At 36.0% G+C, this 13,791-nt stretch overlaps 1 protein-coding gene across 2 annotated transcripts in view; it reads right to left on the minus strand.

Moving 5' to 3' along the window:
* The window catches only part of DMXL2 (Dmx like 2), a 177,333-nt gene that overhangs the window by 48,239 nt on the left and 115,303 nt on the right, over nucleotides 1-13,791 (minus strand). For both annotated transcript variants that reach the window (XM_040226516.1, XM_040226515.1), the window contains exons 16-19: nucleotides 11,745-11,864; nucleotides 9,259-9,486; nucleotides 5,512-7,188; nucleotides 2,624-2,734 (exon numbers count right to left, since the gene is read on the minus strand). In XM_040226516.1, the coding sequence (XP_040082450.1) occupies nucleotides 2,624-2,734; nucleotides 5,512-7,188; nucleotides 9,259-9,486; nucleotides 11,745-11,864 (2,136 nt within the window). The remainder of the gene's footprint in view (nucleotides 1-2,623; nucleotides 2,735-5,511; nucleotides 7,189-9,258; nucleotides 9,487-11,744; nucleotides 11,865-13,791) is intronic.

The following is a 13,791-nucleotide window of genomic DNA, read 5'->3' on the forward strand; positions in this document are numbered from 1 at the left end:
GGATTTAGTGACACCCTCCATGAGTTTGTCAATAGCTGAATGACTGGCTTTTTCCACTTGGAGCAGGTGAAAAAGAAACATGACCGAAGTGACCCACAGAGTGATGTGAGACAGTGAGAATGCTACCGGAAGAGCCCTGAGGATCCAGGAAAGAAGCCAGGCAGTCAAACCAGCCATCCGTGAGAATCCCTTTGGAAATAAAGAAATGCCTGAGACCAATGACAGTCTCATAGTCACAGTACTACACAGGACTCTCAACACATTTCTCATTGCTACCATTTATATACAACTGTGTTTGAAATCGTATCACAAAATCAATGCAAAAAGCCTTAACTGTCCCTATAAAAATAGAGGAAAATGAACAAAACTTAAAAACGTCAATTTGTATTTTGTCAGACCCTAAAATGCAGATTAATTCTCTATTTAAATCTGTCTGGGGCTTTCCTCACAGCTCAGTTGGTAAAGAATCTGCCTACAATGCAGGAGACCTGGGTTTGATTCCTGGGTCAGGAAAATTCCCTGGAGAAGGAAATGGCCACCCACTCCAGGATTCTTGCCTAGAGAATCCCATGGACAGAGGAGCCTAGCAGGCTATAGTCCATGGGTTCACAAGAGTTGGACACGACTTAGCAACACCACCACCACCACCACCAAATCTGTCTGGTTTAAGAAATAGTCAAGTGTATAAAATAACTATTAAAAAATTAACACTGATTTAGAAATTGCTATTATAAGCCAATGCAAAATGCATACTTTTGCTGACACAAATATTTTAATATAAAATAACAATATAAAATATACCCTATACCCTTAAATGAATTTCATTGATTAAATTTTTGGTATAACTAAAGGGAAACCAAAATACACACAGGCATGTCAGAGAAATTTGGTTCAAAAATAAGATTAAGAGAGCAGTGACTGTATTTGGAAACCTAACTGTTAGAAAAAAGGTATTAAGAAGAAAAAAATCAGGCACACCAACAGGCACTTATTTTTATTTGTCTACCAACATCAGGCTATTCTTTGCAATATATCTTTGTTCTTCTTTAGCTTGTCTACTAGCTACTTAGACCCTGATACTGGGAAAGATTAAGGGCAGGAAGAGAAGGGAGGGACAGAGGATGAGATGGTTGGATGGCATCACCAACTCAATGGACCTGAGTTTGAGCAAACTCTGGGAGATAGTGAAGGATGGGGAAGCCTGGTGTGCTGTCACAAGAGTTCATGGGGACATAAGAGTCAAACACGACTTAGTGACTGAACAACTAGCTACTTAAGTTTTTCCCTGAAAACTGTTCCCCAGACCATCACCGACAATACCAGTCACTTTTCCCATCTCCAGTGTTTTAACTGTACTAAAGGGAAAATGGAATTTGACAAAGCTTTAGCAATTTGAGGTGTTTTAAATCTCCTTAGGCAATGTACATAATCGTCATTGAGTGATTCAGTACCATCTGACCATCATTTAAAACTAAAATTTTAAATATTAAAACTAAAATTTGAGATACCATTTTTTAACCTATTCCAAATGGCATAGATTGTTCTAAATGATAATATCAAGTATTGCAATGAGTTGAGTTTTGGCATCATTAACATTGGTTCTGGGAATTTAAGTTAGCACAGTCTTTCTGAAAGTAGCAATATTTATAAGTGTTAAGAATTTTCAAGCCCTTTGGTTCAGTGGTTTTACCACTAGAAAACTAATATGAGGAAGTAATTAGATATATATGAATATTTATATGTAAAGTTGTAAGGTCATTCAGTAGCATGATAATTCAAGTAAGAAAAAACAGCAAAATTTGTATTTTCAGAAAAAAAGTAAAGGACAGATGAATTATAGTTTAAAAACATGATAGACTATTAGACAGCTGTTAGAATCATATTTTCAAAAAAAGCATTTATTGACAGTAAAGGGTAAATACTATGGGTAAGAATAATGAACTATAAAGCCTGATATTCTAGGTCCTATAATATTAAAGAATATTTTATGGAGCTGTATCCAAAATGCTGGTTTCAAAAGGGACATAGCCCACTACACTGGAATTCTAGTTCAAACTCTAATAATAAACCACCTATATCTTGCCAGGTCACTTTAAACTCTACAGTTTTGATTTTTTAATCCCTAAGTTAGGGGGCTGATATAAGTCTATATATCTTAAATCAGAGTGGCAGTGTGCTGGAAGTATGCAAATCTACTGGGTTACTGTATGGCAGATATTCCTGAAACATCAACTTTAGTTGTGAGTAAATAACTTAGAACATAATGCTTATATTAAAGTAAACACAAGTAACAATTCATAGGGCAAAATTTTTAAAGAAAGCCTATCAGATATCATAGAAATTCAGGACCACTTTAGGTTATAAAACCAGACTACCCAGTTTACTCCTAAACTACTATGACTTTTGATGACTGAAGTCTGAAAAACTAAGACAGATGAGCAAAAGTCACAGAGTACAGCTGAAAAATAACACAGTAAAAGGGTAAGTGGGTACCCTGAGACAGGAAGATCTTAAGGCTAGTGATGGGTATGCATGTGATGACTTATCTAATGTTTATACACAACAGTGAGTATACCAACCACTTCAATATGAAATAAAAATTGCACAAAGGTTCAAACAATACCTTGATGAAGTAGCTGTACTCGGTATAAAGGAGGCAGCGATGTCAAAAGGCAAGTGTGCAAGCGCATCGCCAATAAGTACCGTAAACCACACTCATCCAATGTGTCTCTTCCTTTAAAGAGGAAATAAATTTAAGGGAAAAGGAATGCAACAGGTCATAAACCAATGGAAAGTTAGAAAATAAACATTAAATAATAACTTACAAAAAATACATATTTTGTATAGTTAGGTATATTTTTTAAAAATATTTTCTATGTGAATTTTTCCTATTTTAAAAAATAGGAATTACATAATAAAGTAAAATTATTTTTTATATTATTAAATAGGTAATATTTTCTAGATTGGTTAGCTCAAATGAAATACGGTACTATCCATATTTGAAATTTGACTCCTCAGGCTAGTGTTACCAAGTTAAGGTTGAACTTCAATTCTGATTTCACAAATGTGCTCAAAAGTTGAGCAGAGGTATGAAAGCATGGTAAGTTTGTTCAAAATTATAGCCACTGTTGGATAAAAGCAACAGAAAAATACTAACAGCACCTAGCCCAGTAACTGCCACTTAGGAAGTACTCAAGAGTATTGAATCAAATATTTTCTTGAAGAAAATAAAACATCTTAAACTGTCAAAGTTCCAGCTCTGCTTCCCATTAGCTGTAGTTGTTCATACACTCATTCATGTACCCATTTAACAAATTAAGCATCTGCTACATTGGAGGCACAGTTTAGGTACTGCAGATTTGGCAGGACTAAGGCAAGGTCCCTACTTCCAGGGTGCTTACATCTTAGGAGACAGGCACAAACAACAAAGAAGTAATGTGTCTAGTGGAAAATTAATGCTACAGAGAAAAATAAAGCCGGACTGGGAGAAAAGGGAGTACTGGAGTAAGAGGGTTCTATTTTATATTATGCGACCAGGGAAGAACTATCCACCAAGATGACATTTCAGCTCAAATCTGAGGTGGTTAGGGAGTGGAGGGTGCCTAAATCTGGAAGACAAGTATTCTGTGCAGGGGAAACAGTATGTACAAAGATGTTGAGACGAGTGCGCCTGGTGTGTTTGTGGGACAGCAGGGAAGCCAATGCAGTAGAGTGATATGAATACTGATCACCTGGAGCCTTGAAGACCACTGAAGGATTTGGCTCTTTTTCTAAAGGGACATGGGAAGCCACCAGTGTTTGTTGAGCAGAGGTGAGATTTAAGGTGATTTTGTTTTAAAACAATCACTAGTTCCCTTGTGACGGACAGACTGAGGCAACAGGAGTGAATCAGTTTTAGGAGATTTTGTCAGTAATTAGGCAGGATGTGACAGTGACTTGGACCAGAGTGGTAACAGGAAAGGTGATGAGAAATGTCTGCAGTCTCCACACAGTAGAACTAACAGCATACGCCAATGGACTAGATTGGGGTGTGAGAGAAAGCTGAGTTCGGAATACCTCTAGGTTGTCTCACCTGAACAATGGGAGGGATTCATTTACTTAGAATCTATCAACTGAGATAAGTAACTATTTAATCTCTGAGCTTCAGTTTCCCACCTGTGAAATGGAGACATTCATTCCTGCCTTATCCACCTCATGCAAGTCTGTGATAGGAGGAACCACTTTTATATTGCCTAACTAAGGATACAGTTTTGTATCTGAAAATTTAAACTGTTTTTCACAGATTATGACATAGCTCTTTTCTTAACACCCCAGAGTAAAATCTCTAATATATACTAATAAATATTAAGTTGGCAACAAAGGCTTAAGGCTCTTCTGGGAAGAATCCTGCTCTACTGCACACAACCTCATAATGATTCAAAAAAATTTTAATTACTAGAGTTATAAAATAAGTCATAGGCAAAATCCTCTAAAAGTCACTAGTTATTTGAATCTACAAAGAACTTTGGAGACACATTTTAAGGGTGTAAGTCTATATGAAGAGAGATATTCCAGGTAGCTTTAGGAACAGACTTTTTTCCTCAAACATGTAAATCTTTAAATAATTAAAAGAGTACAGGCTTGGAGGCAATGATTTATCCACATCTGAATCCCACTTCTGCCATTTACTATCTATGAGATCTTGTATGTTCTGGAATCTCTCAGTGTCTTATTCTAAAAAAATCAAGTATAATAACGGCTACCTACTAGCAGATTGTTGTGATAATTAAATAGGATAAAGTACATGAAGCTCCTGGCACAGAGCAATTTTTCACTCCTCCACAGTATTTACTGAATGAATGAATGATCAATCATTTTTGGTTTCCTTTGCTAATGTCATCATTTAGAATCAACACCATTACTTCAACTATCTGCATAAAAAAGAATGGCATCTCGTTTCAGGACGTAGCCAAAATTTTTCTGGTTACAGAATGAATTAAGCAAGACACGTATTACATTTAAATGTATGAAAACCTCTTTCTCAAGACTTTTTGGAGAAAATTAGGTGATTATAAAAAAATTATTTGTACCTAGAAATGTGAAGATGAACAAGTTGTGTCGGGGGAGTTGGGGTGGGGGGCGCTCCTTACAAACCTGGTGGTTCAATAGCAAAATTAACAAATGGGGCATTTTTATCGCTAAAAGCAAAATAAAAATAAACCATTGGAATCAATCTGTTAAAAAAAAAAAAAGACTGTATGTCCAAAATGATATGAGTTTCAGGATAAAAACTCAGGTGAGGATGCACAAAGATATCACAAATACATAAAGTTATGTGCACAAGTCAGAGTCTACCCCAACTGTCTTTTCTTTCACAACTGATCATTTTACCTAATATTAACTGTCAACTAGAGAGAACATTTCCCTGTAAGGTTTAAAGAAAGATTGCAATTTAATACATGAGTCATTATATAAATAACACAGACAGTTCTATTGACAAAAACTTTATAAATTTTTAGTGAGAGTATTTACCTGAGTAACACTTATCTCTGTTTTCATCAAGCTCAGTACTGGTGGTAGCCACCGTGTCAGCCAAAGCTACAAGGAACATTTGCTCCAAACGGGTAAGGCCTGGTAGACTTGAGTGCATGAGATGACTAGAAAGTACTCTAGCATGTTCTTGGCCAAAGTAAGCTGGCCCATATTGAGAAAGATTTATTACTTTTGATTTGTTGTCTCTCTTTTCTGGCTCTAAGTCGATATCATCTGTTGTTATATCCTGGATTTGGAACAGCTCTGAGTACTGGTCCTCTGGTTGACTTTCTGCATGATCTTCATAGCTCTGTGGTACTTTGGTACTTTCTTCTGAAACTCTGTAGGTTGTATCTTGATCGGCAGCAAGCAATGCATACAAGGGTAGTGGAGGAATAGAATCTATCTCAGTATAATCTCGAGTACCATCTTTGCCTATGGTAACTGTATCCTTTGCTGTACTGCCACTTACACTAATGGTTCGAGAGAGGTGTCGCTTAGTTCCTTCTCCGGCATCAGCATCTCTAACTATTGCAACTTCTCCTGCAATGCATTTTACTAAATGAGAGAGAATAGCTTTGGCCCTGCGAACCTTCCCTAAATCCATCAATTCCAACAGCTGGGTGGGATGATACTGTGGGAGAGTAGGGGAAAGGACATGTGCAGCTTCAAATAAGCCACCATCTTGAACTACAGTTGGTGAACAAAACACATCATCAGCAACAGCCGTTCCTTCAGCAATACTTTTTCTTGACAACATACTAGATTTAAAGGCAGAATGATCTTGTATTGCTGTCTCTTCTGCATCAGAACCATCAGTGTCAACATCTCCAAATCTGACAGCGTGCTTCCACTGCGCATATACGTGCATTTCACAATCCATTCCTACCACCAAGATCCCATCTCTTACCCAAGAGAGAGAGACAGGCAATGAAGGTGTACCATCAACAGAGGACACTAAGTCTATAGATCTAAGAAGAACCCATCGTGACCTAACTCCTTGCTTGATACTTCCACCTAGTGGTAAAGTAATGACAGCTACTCCATCCTTACTATTTGTTTGCTCAGTCACAATTCCTGAAAGCCGCCCATACATGAAGATATTAGCACCGACCCCCACTGTGAGAATGTGGGAACCATCTTCTTTTGATACCCAGTCCAAATGTACTAAATGTTTGATATTCGGAATAAGATATCTATCCTTGCTCAAAAGTGCATCTGATTTGCTGTACACAAAGAGATTACTGTCAACACTGACCCGTGAATCAAGTACACTCCCAACTTTGACCAAATCATCAAGATGAATTGTTTGTTCTAAAACCCATTCTGACCCTCCAGTAGATTCACATTCGAATATGCAAACATGCATGGAAAATTCTTTCGAAACAAAACCATTGTGGTGGATTGGTTGTTTGTAAGCCACTGCAAGGCGACCCGTGTATGAACAGCTAACAGCAACTGGTCTTCCCACGATGCTCACTGTACTGGTATTATCTTCTCCTTCGTCGTTCATCAAGGGCCATCTTCTCCAATGATAGGTTTCCTTCTCATCACCTTTACACTGTAGGTTGGTTTCCATACAACATTTCCAGAAGCGTACTTTATTGTCAGAACAAGTTGTAACAACTAAATAAGGTGCAAGGCACACTGGATAAATTGAAGAGGAACTCAAATGGCCTTAAAAAAGAAAAAGTAGGTCATCATAATAAGAGAGTCACAAAATAATATGCTAATACTCAAAGTCTAGAATATGATTAATTCAAATCCACTATGAACTTGTTCAGAATAACTCTGTAGTCCCTTACTAAATCAAATATTTCATTAAAATAAAACTCAAAATCAATTAAACAAGTCAAAGTTTAACCAATCAATAAACTTGTTATCTGCTATAAATTACATCTTTACCACACACACTTCACTGGACTTTCATGCTGTATCTTTTATCACTTTCATCATAAATACATTAACAGTCACTAGAATTTTCCCTTCAAATTCCTCTAACTGGCCCTCAAATAATCCAGACACTAGATCTACTCCACCGCAAAATGCTTTCAGTCAACCAGACAGACATTAGATCTCACCTTTTTCACAGGTTTAATTCATGCTCTCCTAACAGTGAACTAGAACCATCATATTTATCCCTGATGGCCAAAAGATTAACACTTCCCATTTATTGTCAACGATAACATGAGGGGTAACAGTGATTAAGACTGGGATCAGAAAGCCTGGATTCAAGTTCCAGTCTATCAACATGTTCCTAACAGTGGGAAACCCACTTAAACATCTGAGTCTGTTCTACCTATCTAATGGGGATTATGTTACTACTTCCCTTGGAGTGTTACTGTCCAGTAAGATGTTTGAAAGTATTTTATAAAGTCCCTGCAAAATAGAAATTATCATTATTAATTCTAATAAACTTATTTGAGTATATTGTGAACTTTCCAAATACTTTCAAAGTTTCAAAAGCTAGGGATGAGTAAGAGAATCTCATACTCAAAATCATTCACCAGTAACCAGAATAGTCTTGAACCTCTGATTCTGAGTCTTCAAAAACACTATTCTAGGAACTCCTCAATCACAAATTCCACAAATGACAGATCATTTTAAACTCAGATGTCAGTCCTACTCTCCAAACTATTTTATCCACCTTGCTAAAGTCAGTATCACTTTAGGCAAACCAAACTATAAACTTGTGTCCTGTATTTTCCCCCCAAAGTATCTGCCAACTCCTGTTCAAACATACTTAATAATAGCACAATGTGGATGAAAAGCCTTAATATTTTTTTAAAAAAAGCTTTAATAATTTACATATGAACATATATGTTCTTTGCAATTTTGCTATCACAATATCTCAGATGGTAAGGAATCTGCCTTCAATGCAGGAGATGTGGATTTGATCCCTGGGTCAGGAAGATCCCCTGAAGAAGGGAATGAATGGCTAGCCACTCCAGTATTCTTGCCTGTAGAATTCCTTGGAAACGACAGTGCAGGCAAGAAACCATGCATTAAAACATTCACACCATAATCTGACAAGCTGATTGTATTTATTTTATATTTATCACAGGAAATAATTTCTAATATATACATGTTTCTAAAAAGATGCATCAATAGTAGAAAACAAATCTTTCTTTTTAATTTTTTAATTTATACTGCAGTGGTGGCTCAGACAGTATAGAATCTGCCTACAATTCAGGAGATGTGGGTTTGATCCCTGGGTCAGGAAGACCTCTGGAGAAGGAAATGCTTACCCAATCCAGTATTCTTGCCTGGGGAATTCCATGGACAGAGAAGCCTGGCGGGCTACAGTCTATGGGGTCACAAACAGTCGGACGTGACTGAGAGACTAACACTTTCTTTCACTTTTCATAGCTAGTTAACAATGTTGTGATAGTTTCAGGTGGATAGCAAAGGGGTTCAGCCATATATATACATGTATCCATTCTCCTCCAAATTCCCCTCCCATACAGGCTGCCACATAACATTGAGCAGAGTTCCCTGTGCTATACAGTAGGACCTTGTTGGTTATCCATTTAAATACAGCAGTATGTACATGTCCAGCCCACACTCCCTAACTATCCCTTCCTCCATCCTCCCCCTACTAGTAATCATAAGTTCATTTTCTAAGTCTGTGAGTCTGTTAGAAAACAAAACTTTTAGTGTCAACTTTATACCTGTTTCAGAAGAGTTCATCCATCTTATGCACTGAAGACTGCTCTGAGCTATAAGTGTCCAGTTTTAACATCTTACCTGCTGAAGGTGTTGCTCTTATTACTTCAACTCCTACTGGGAGATCAAGAGGTTGGCTATATACCAATCTAGAACTCAGAATCAGTTTACTAGCAGTTTGAAGGTTGGCAATTGATGAGGAATGTGACATGGGGCTCACACTAGGAGAGGTTTCTGGAGAAGAGTCTACATGCTTCTGTCCAGGGACTGAAAGCAGACTCTCTGATGAAACACCTTCTGAAGCTTTAGCTTTGAAAACAAATTATGAAATACATTACTATCATCACTGTGTACATGAACTAGAACAACACTTTGTTATAATATAAGAAATATAGTTTCTTCAAAGTATTCTGGAGACAAGATCAAGTTTAAAATTTTCCTTGAGATAATTTTCTTAAACCATTTTACCCTTTCTTAGCATCATCAATTACATCACAGGGATACTGTCAGTGAAGAAGCACAACATGTAAGATATAGGGAAAAAAAAACTTAAGTTCCCTAGTTTCACTGTTTTCAACCTTGAAAACACATAAAAATCTTGAGGAAGCTTTAACATGAAGATTCTCAGGCCTAAACATAGAAACACTGAGTCAGTTGTTCTGGGGTAGATTCCAGAAATCTGGATTAATAAGCAGCCAAGGTGTTTCTGAAGGAGATAGGTCATAAATCAAATTGACAAATAACAAGGTACTGACTCACTTAAGAGAAGAAGATTTTTAAATTTGGAAAGCTTAATGATTTTCCTAAGCTCCTATAATTAGCTAGTGGCAAAGAAGACACTAAAATACCAGCCTATCAACTATCAAATGCTGAAACAATAAACACGATTTCAAGAACATAGGAAACTTCAGACAAACTTCAGACAGTACTAGTTGAATGGCTTTGTAAGCACAGTGATCTTGATCTTTGTTTAAAAAGTTTCCAGCTTTCAAATTTAGGTCAAGTGAAAAATCTCTAAGCAGATTTAGTTATCTGTGCTTCTGTGACATGTATGAGATACTCTGCAACATTTATTTATTATATTTGTATGTTCATCTCACCCTCTGTGCCTATCTCTAGAAAATACTATATTTTCTGGTAGGTTAAGAACTCTCTTCCTTGAGGGTATTACGTAAGTGAAATAAGTCAAATGGAAAAACACAAATATCATATGGTTTCACTCATATGTGGAATATTTTTAAGTAATAAGTGAACAAACAAAACAAAGACTAACACAGAAACGGAGAAAAGACTGGTAGTCACCAGAGGGGAAAGAGGGTGTGTGTGTGGGGTGGGGGTGTGAAACGGGTAAAGGGAGTCAACTCTATGGTGACAGATGGAAACCAGACTTTTGGTGGTGAGCAAACTGTCGTGTATATAGAAGTCAAATTAACTGTTGTACACATGAAACTTATATAATGCTATCAACCTCAATTTAAAAAAAAGAAATAAAATTCTCTTCCTGACAAGATTTTAGATCCTTCTACTCCTGCCTTTCTGTGAAACAACACATATGCCAAGAATTAACTCCAAAGGCTTTGAAAAGTTGTGGGGATTCCTCATACCACAAGAGGATTAGGCTCAACCAGGCATGGGTAAAGGTTCTACTGCATCATTTGGCTTCTTCAATGCCAGTTCAGGGCCCAGTTAGAACTGCTATTTACATAGTTACATGATGATGTTGATTATCAAGGGAACAAAAAACATATACACTAGTATTTTTCTGTAATGTTTAGTATGTATAAAATCATTAAAATTATATAAAAATCAATTTTCAAAATTCTCAAAAATTTTGGATTAATCAATTTAAGGCAGATGCAGTTTGATAAGGCTAACCATGCAATTATTCATTTAAATTCTCTCTCAGGAAGTCAAAGTTTGTTTTAAAAAGAAAGATTCATAATCAATTTCTGTACTTCATATTATACATCTTCTGGTTTGCAAAAACATCAATATGAATATGAATGGCAAAAGTGTGGCTGAAATTTTTTTTTAAATCACTGCTACATTTCCTAATATTCCACAAAATCAGTTCCACCCTTTGGAACTTCAGAATCACATTTTTCTAAATAGCAAATCTGTTTCTTTTAAAGATGCTATAGCAAAAAAAAAAAAAAAAATAAAAAAAAATAAAGATGCTATAGCAAATGTGCACAGTATCAGATGACAGTGTTTATTAACCAACAAAAAATTATAATATTAATTTTACAGGCAAAACTGACTTATACAGACATGGTATCTAGAACAGAGTCATACTAGACCTTTAGTACATACTAATTAAAAATCAATCAAATTTATTAATTCAATATGTCTAATGTACCCATTTGGTTTGTTTTTAGATTAACCTGTTTCATTAACAATTTATGGCCCTATAATTAAAAGTTTGGCATATACATACTTCAACTCAGCAATTCAATTTATAGTTCACTGGATCATCATTTTAAAGAGTTAACCAACCTAAAGCATGTCCAGTAAAAATGTATTTATCTCATATTATCTCTACATAAAATTGTTATATAATTACTTACCTAAACATGCCTGTATGGATTTAAGATGAAGGTGCCACATGTGGAGAATAGAGCAATTATCACTGTCCTTTTCAATTACTACTAGAAAGAACTTTTCTGAAAATGGTGGTGGCCGATATCCTATTGTTAAAGGAAAAGAAATATTTAAGTTAACATGTTTCTATAGGCAACCCACTCTAGTACCCTTGCCTGGAAAATCTCACGGACAGAGGAGCCTGGTAGGCTACAGTCCATGGGATCACAAAGAGTCGGACACGACTGAGTGACTTCACATGTTCACATGTTTCTATAGAGTTAAGAGAAAGACATTTGTTTAAACAAAATCTCTTGGTATGTATAGAAGCTGGAAGGAAACAGAAGAAAAGATGTTTAGAAACAGTTTTATATCTTTTGTGCTAAAAGTTAAGTGGCTATCAAAGACTAATGGGGCTATGTCATTAAGTACAAAAGCCAACATGAATGGATGCCTACTGATCAAAGATGGGACCATCTGAGCAACAAAGAATAAAAATGAACACAATTTATTAAAACACATTCATAAAAATACCAAAAATAAGAGGGCACTTAAAGATAAGTGAAGAAAGGAAGGACAGGAAGGACCAAAAGGAAGAAATGAAAGGAAGAGAGAGAGAGAAAGCAAGAGGGAGAGAGGGAGCAAGTCAGCCTCATTGGATGCCCCTGGAAGTAACTGAGGTACTAACTCCTTAAAGGGAAAACTGGAAATTAAATGCAAAGAATGAAGTAAACATATATTCTGCTTTTTCTATATGTAAGATATGTAAGACAGTCATGGTTAGTGGGCTGACTGTGGTGGTACAGAAGAGACTTTTTAGAAATTTTACATTTTATGAAAAGATTATTTGTGAACACAATTTTTCTGTTGACAATTACATTTTTCATATAAGATAATGAGATCTACAAAGGACAGCAAAAACTTTCTTGAAAAATGTAAACCTGTACATTATATGAAGTTACGGGTGTGAGACCTTTGAAAACTGTAAAGCACCACAGAATTTAAAGAATATTTCATTCAATGAAAAGAAAGAATAGAAAAAAATGAAAACTCATAATGGCAATTCATTGGCAAGGAGCACTGCTAAAATACAAATTGTGGCCTCTGAATACCATGCTCCACGGGAAGGAACAATTCGGGGGCGGGGGGTGACTCCATTCTTGCAAAGGCTATTTACAAGAGAAGCCTGGTATATCTTGCTGTGCCTGAAAGAAAGCAAATTATCAAAACTAATGGGGTTGTGTCAAAAGGACTCAGGACCAGCTGAAAGTATCTTCACCAGTCTAATACAGGACAATGTGAACATTAAAATTATGATTGCACTGACTGAAATATGTTAAGTATATAAAAATTAATGATTGATATATCTTTGTGTGCATATTATTCAATAAAGAGTTTTTCTAAAATGGGTTCATAATGACACACAAAATAAAAAGAAAGACAACAACATTCATCCGTAACCACTGACAGGAACCTGGGAACAAACTCCTTTGACACCATCAATTAAAGAGAAAGAACTAAGCACTTACTCTACCTTTTCTAAAAAGAACTCTATTTCAAGACAGCCAAAAAGCTCTTGTGGACAAGGAAAAGCTTTTCCTTCCAAATGCTTTCCAGCTAATAAATGGGAATTGACAAAACTAAAAAATCATACTTGAAAATCCTTAATGAAATAATTGACTGAAAAGCAGCAATATCAATGGAAGAAACCATGAGATAATAGATTGCTGGCATATTTTACACTGGCGCCACCAGGTGAATTTTCTGAACCCTAGCATCACTAAAAACGAGATCCTAACATTATGTTCTTTCTTATGTCCTTCTGTGATGGACATAAGAGCTCATTTGCACTTCACAGGAAAAATTTTAAATGACATCCACAAGTAACTGGTCAGAAAAACTGCTATAAAATAACTTTCTCTAAAACAAATTAGTGGCATGATAGGAGTATAAAGGGGGATTACTTTAGCTTAAAAGGCTCCTAGAAATGAAACACTATGTGTGGACTCTATATGGATATGGATCCAAACAAAT

Source organism: Oryx dammah, unplaced genomic scaffold (genome assembly GCF_014754425.2).
Source record: "Oryx dammah isolate SB20612 unplaced genomic scaffold, SCBI_Odam_1.1 HiC_scaffold_26, whole genome shotgun sequence".
NCBI classification, from domain to species: Eukaryota; Metazoa; Chordata; class Mammalia; order Artiodactyla; family Bovidae; genus Oryx; species Oryx dammah.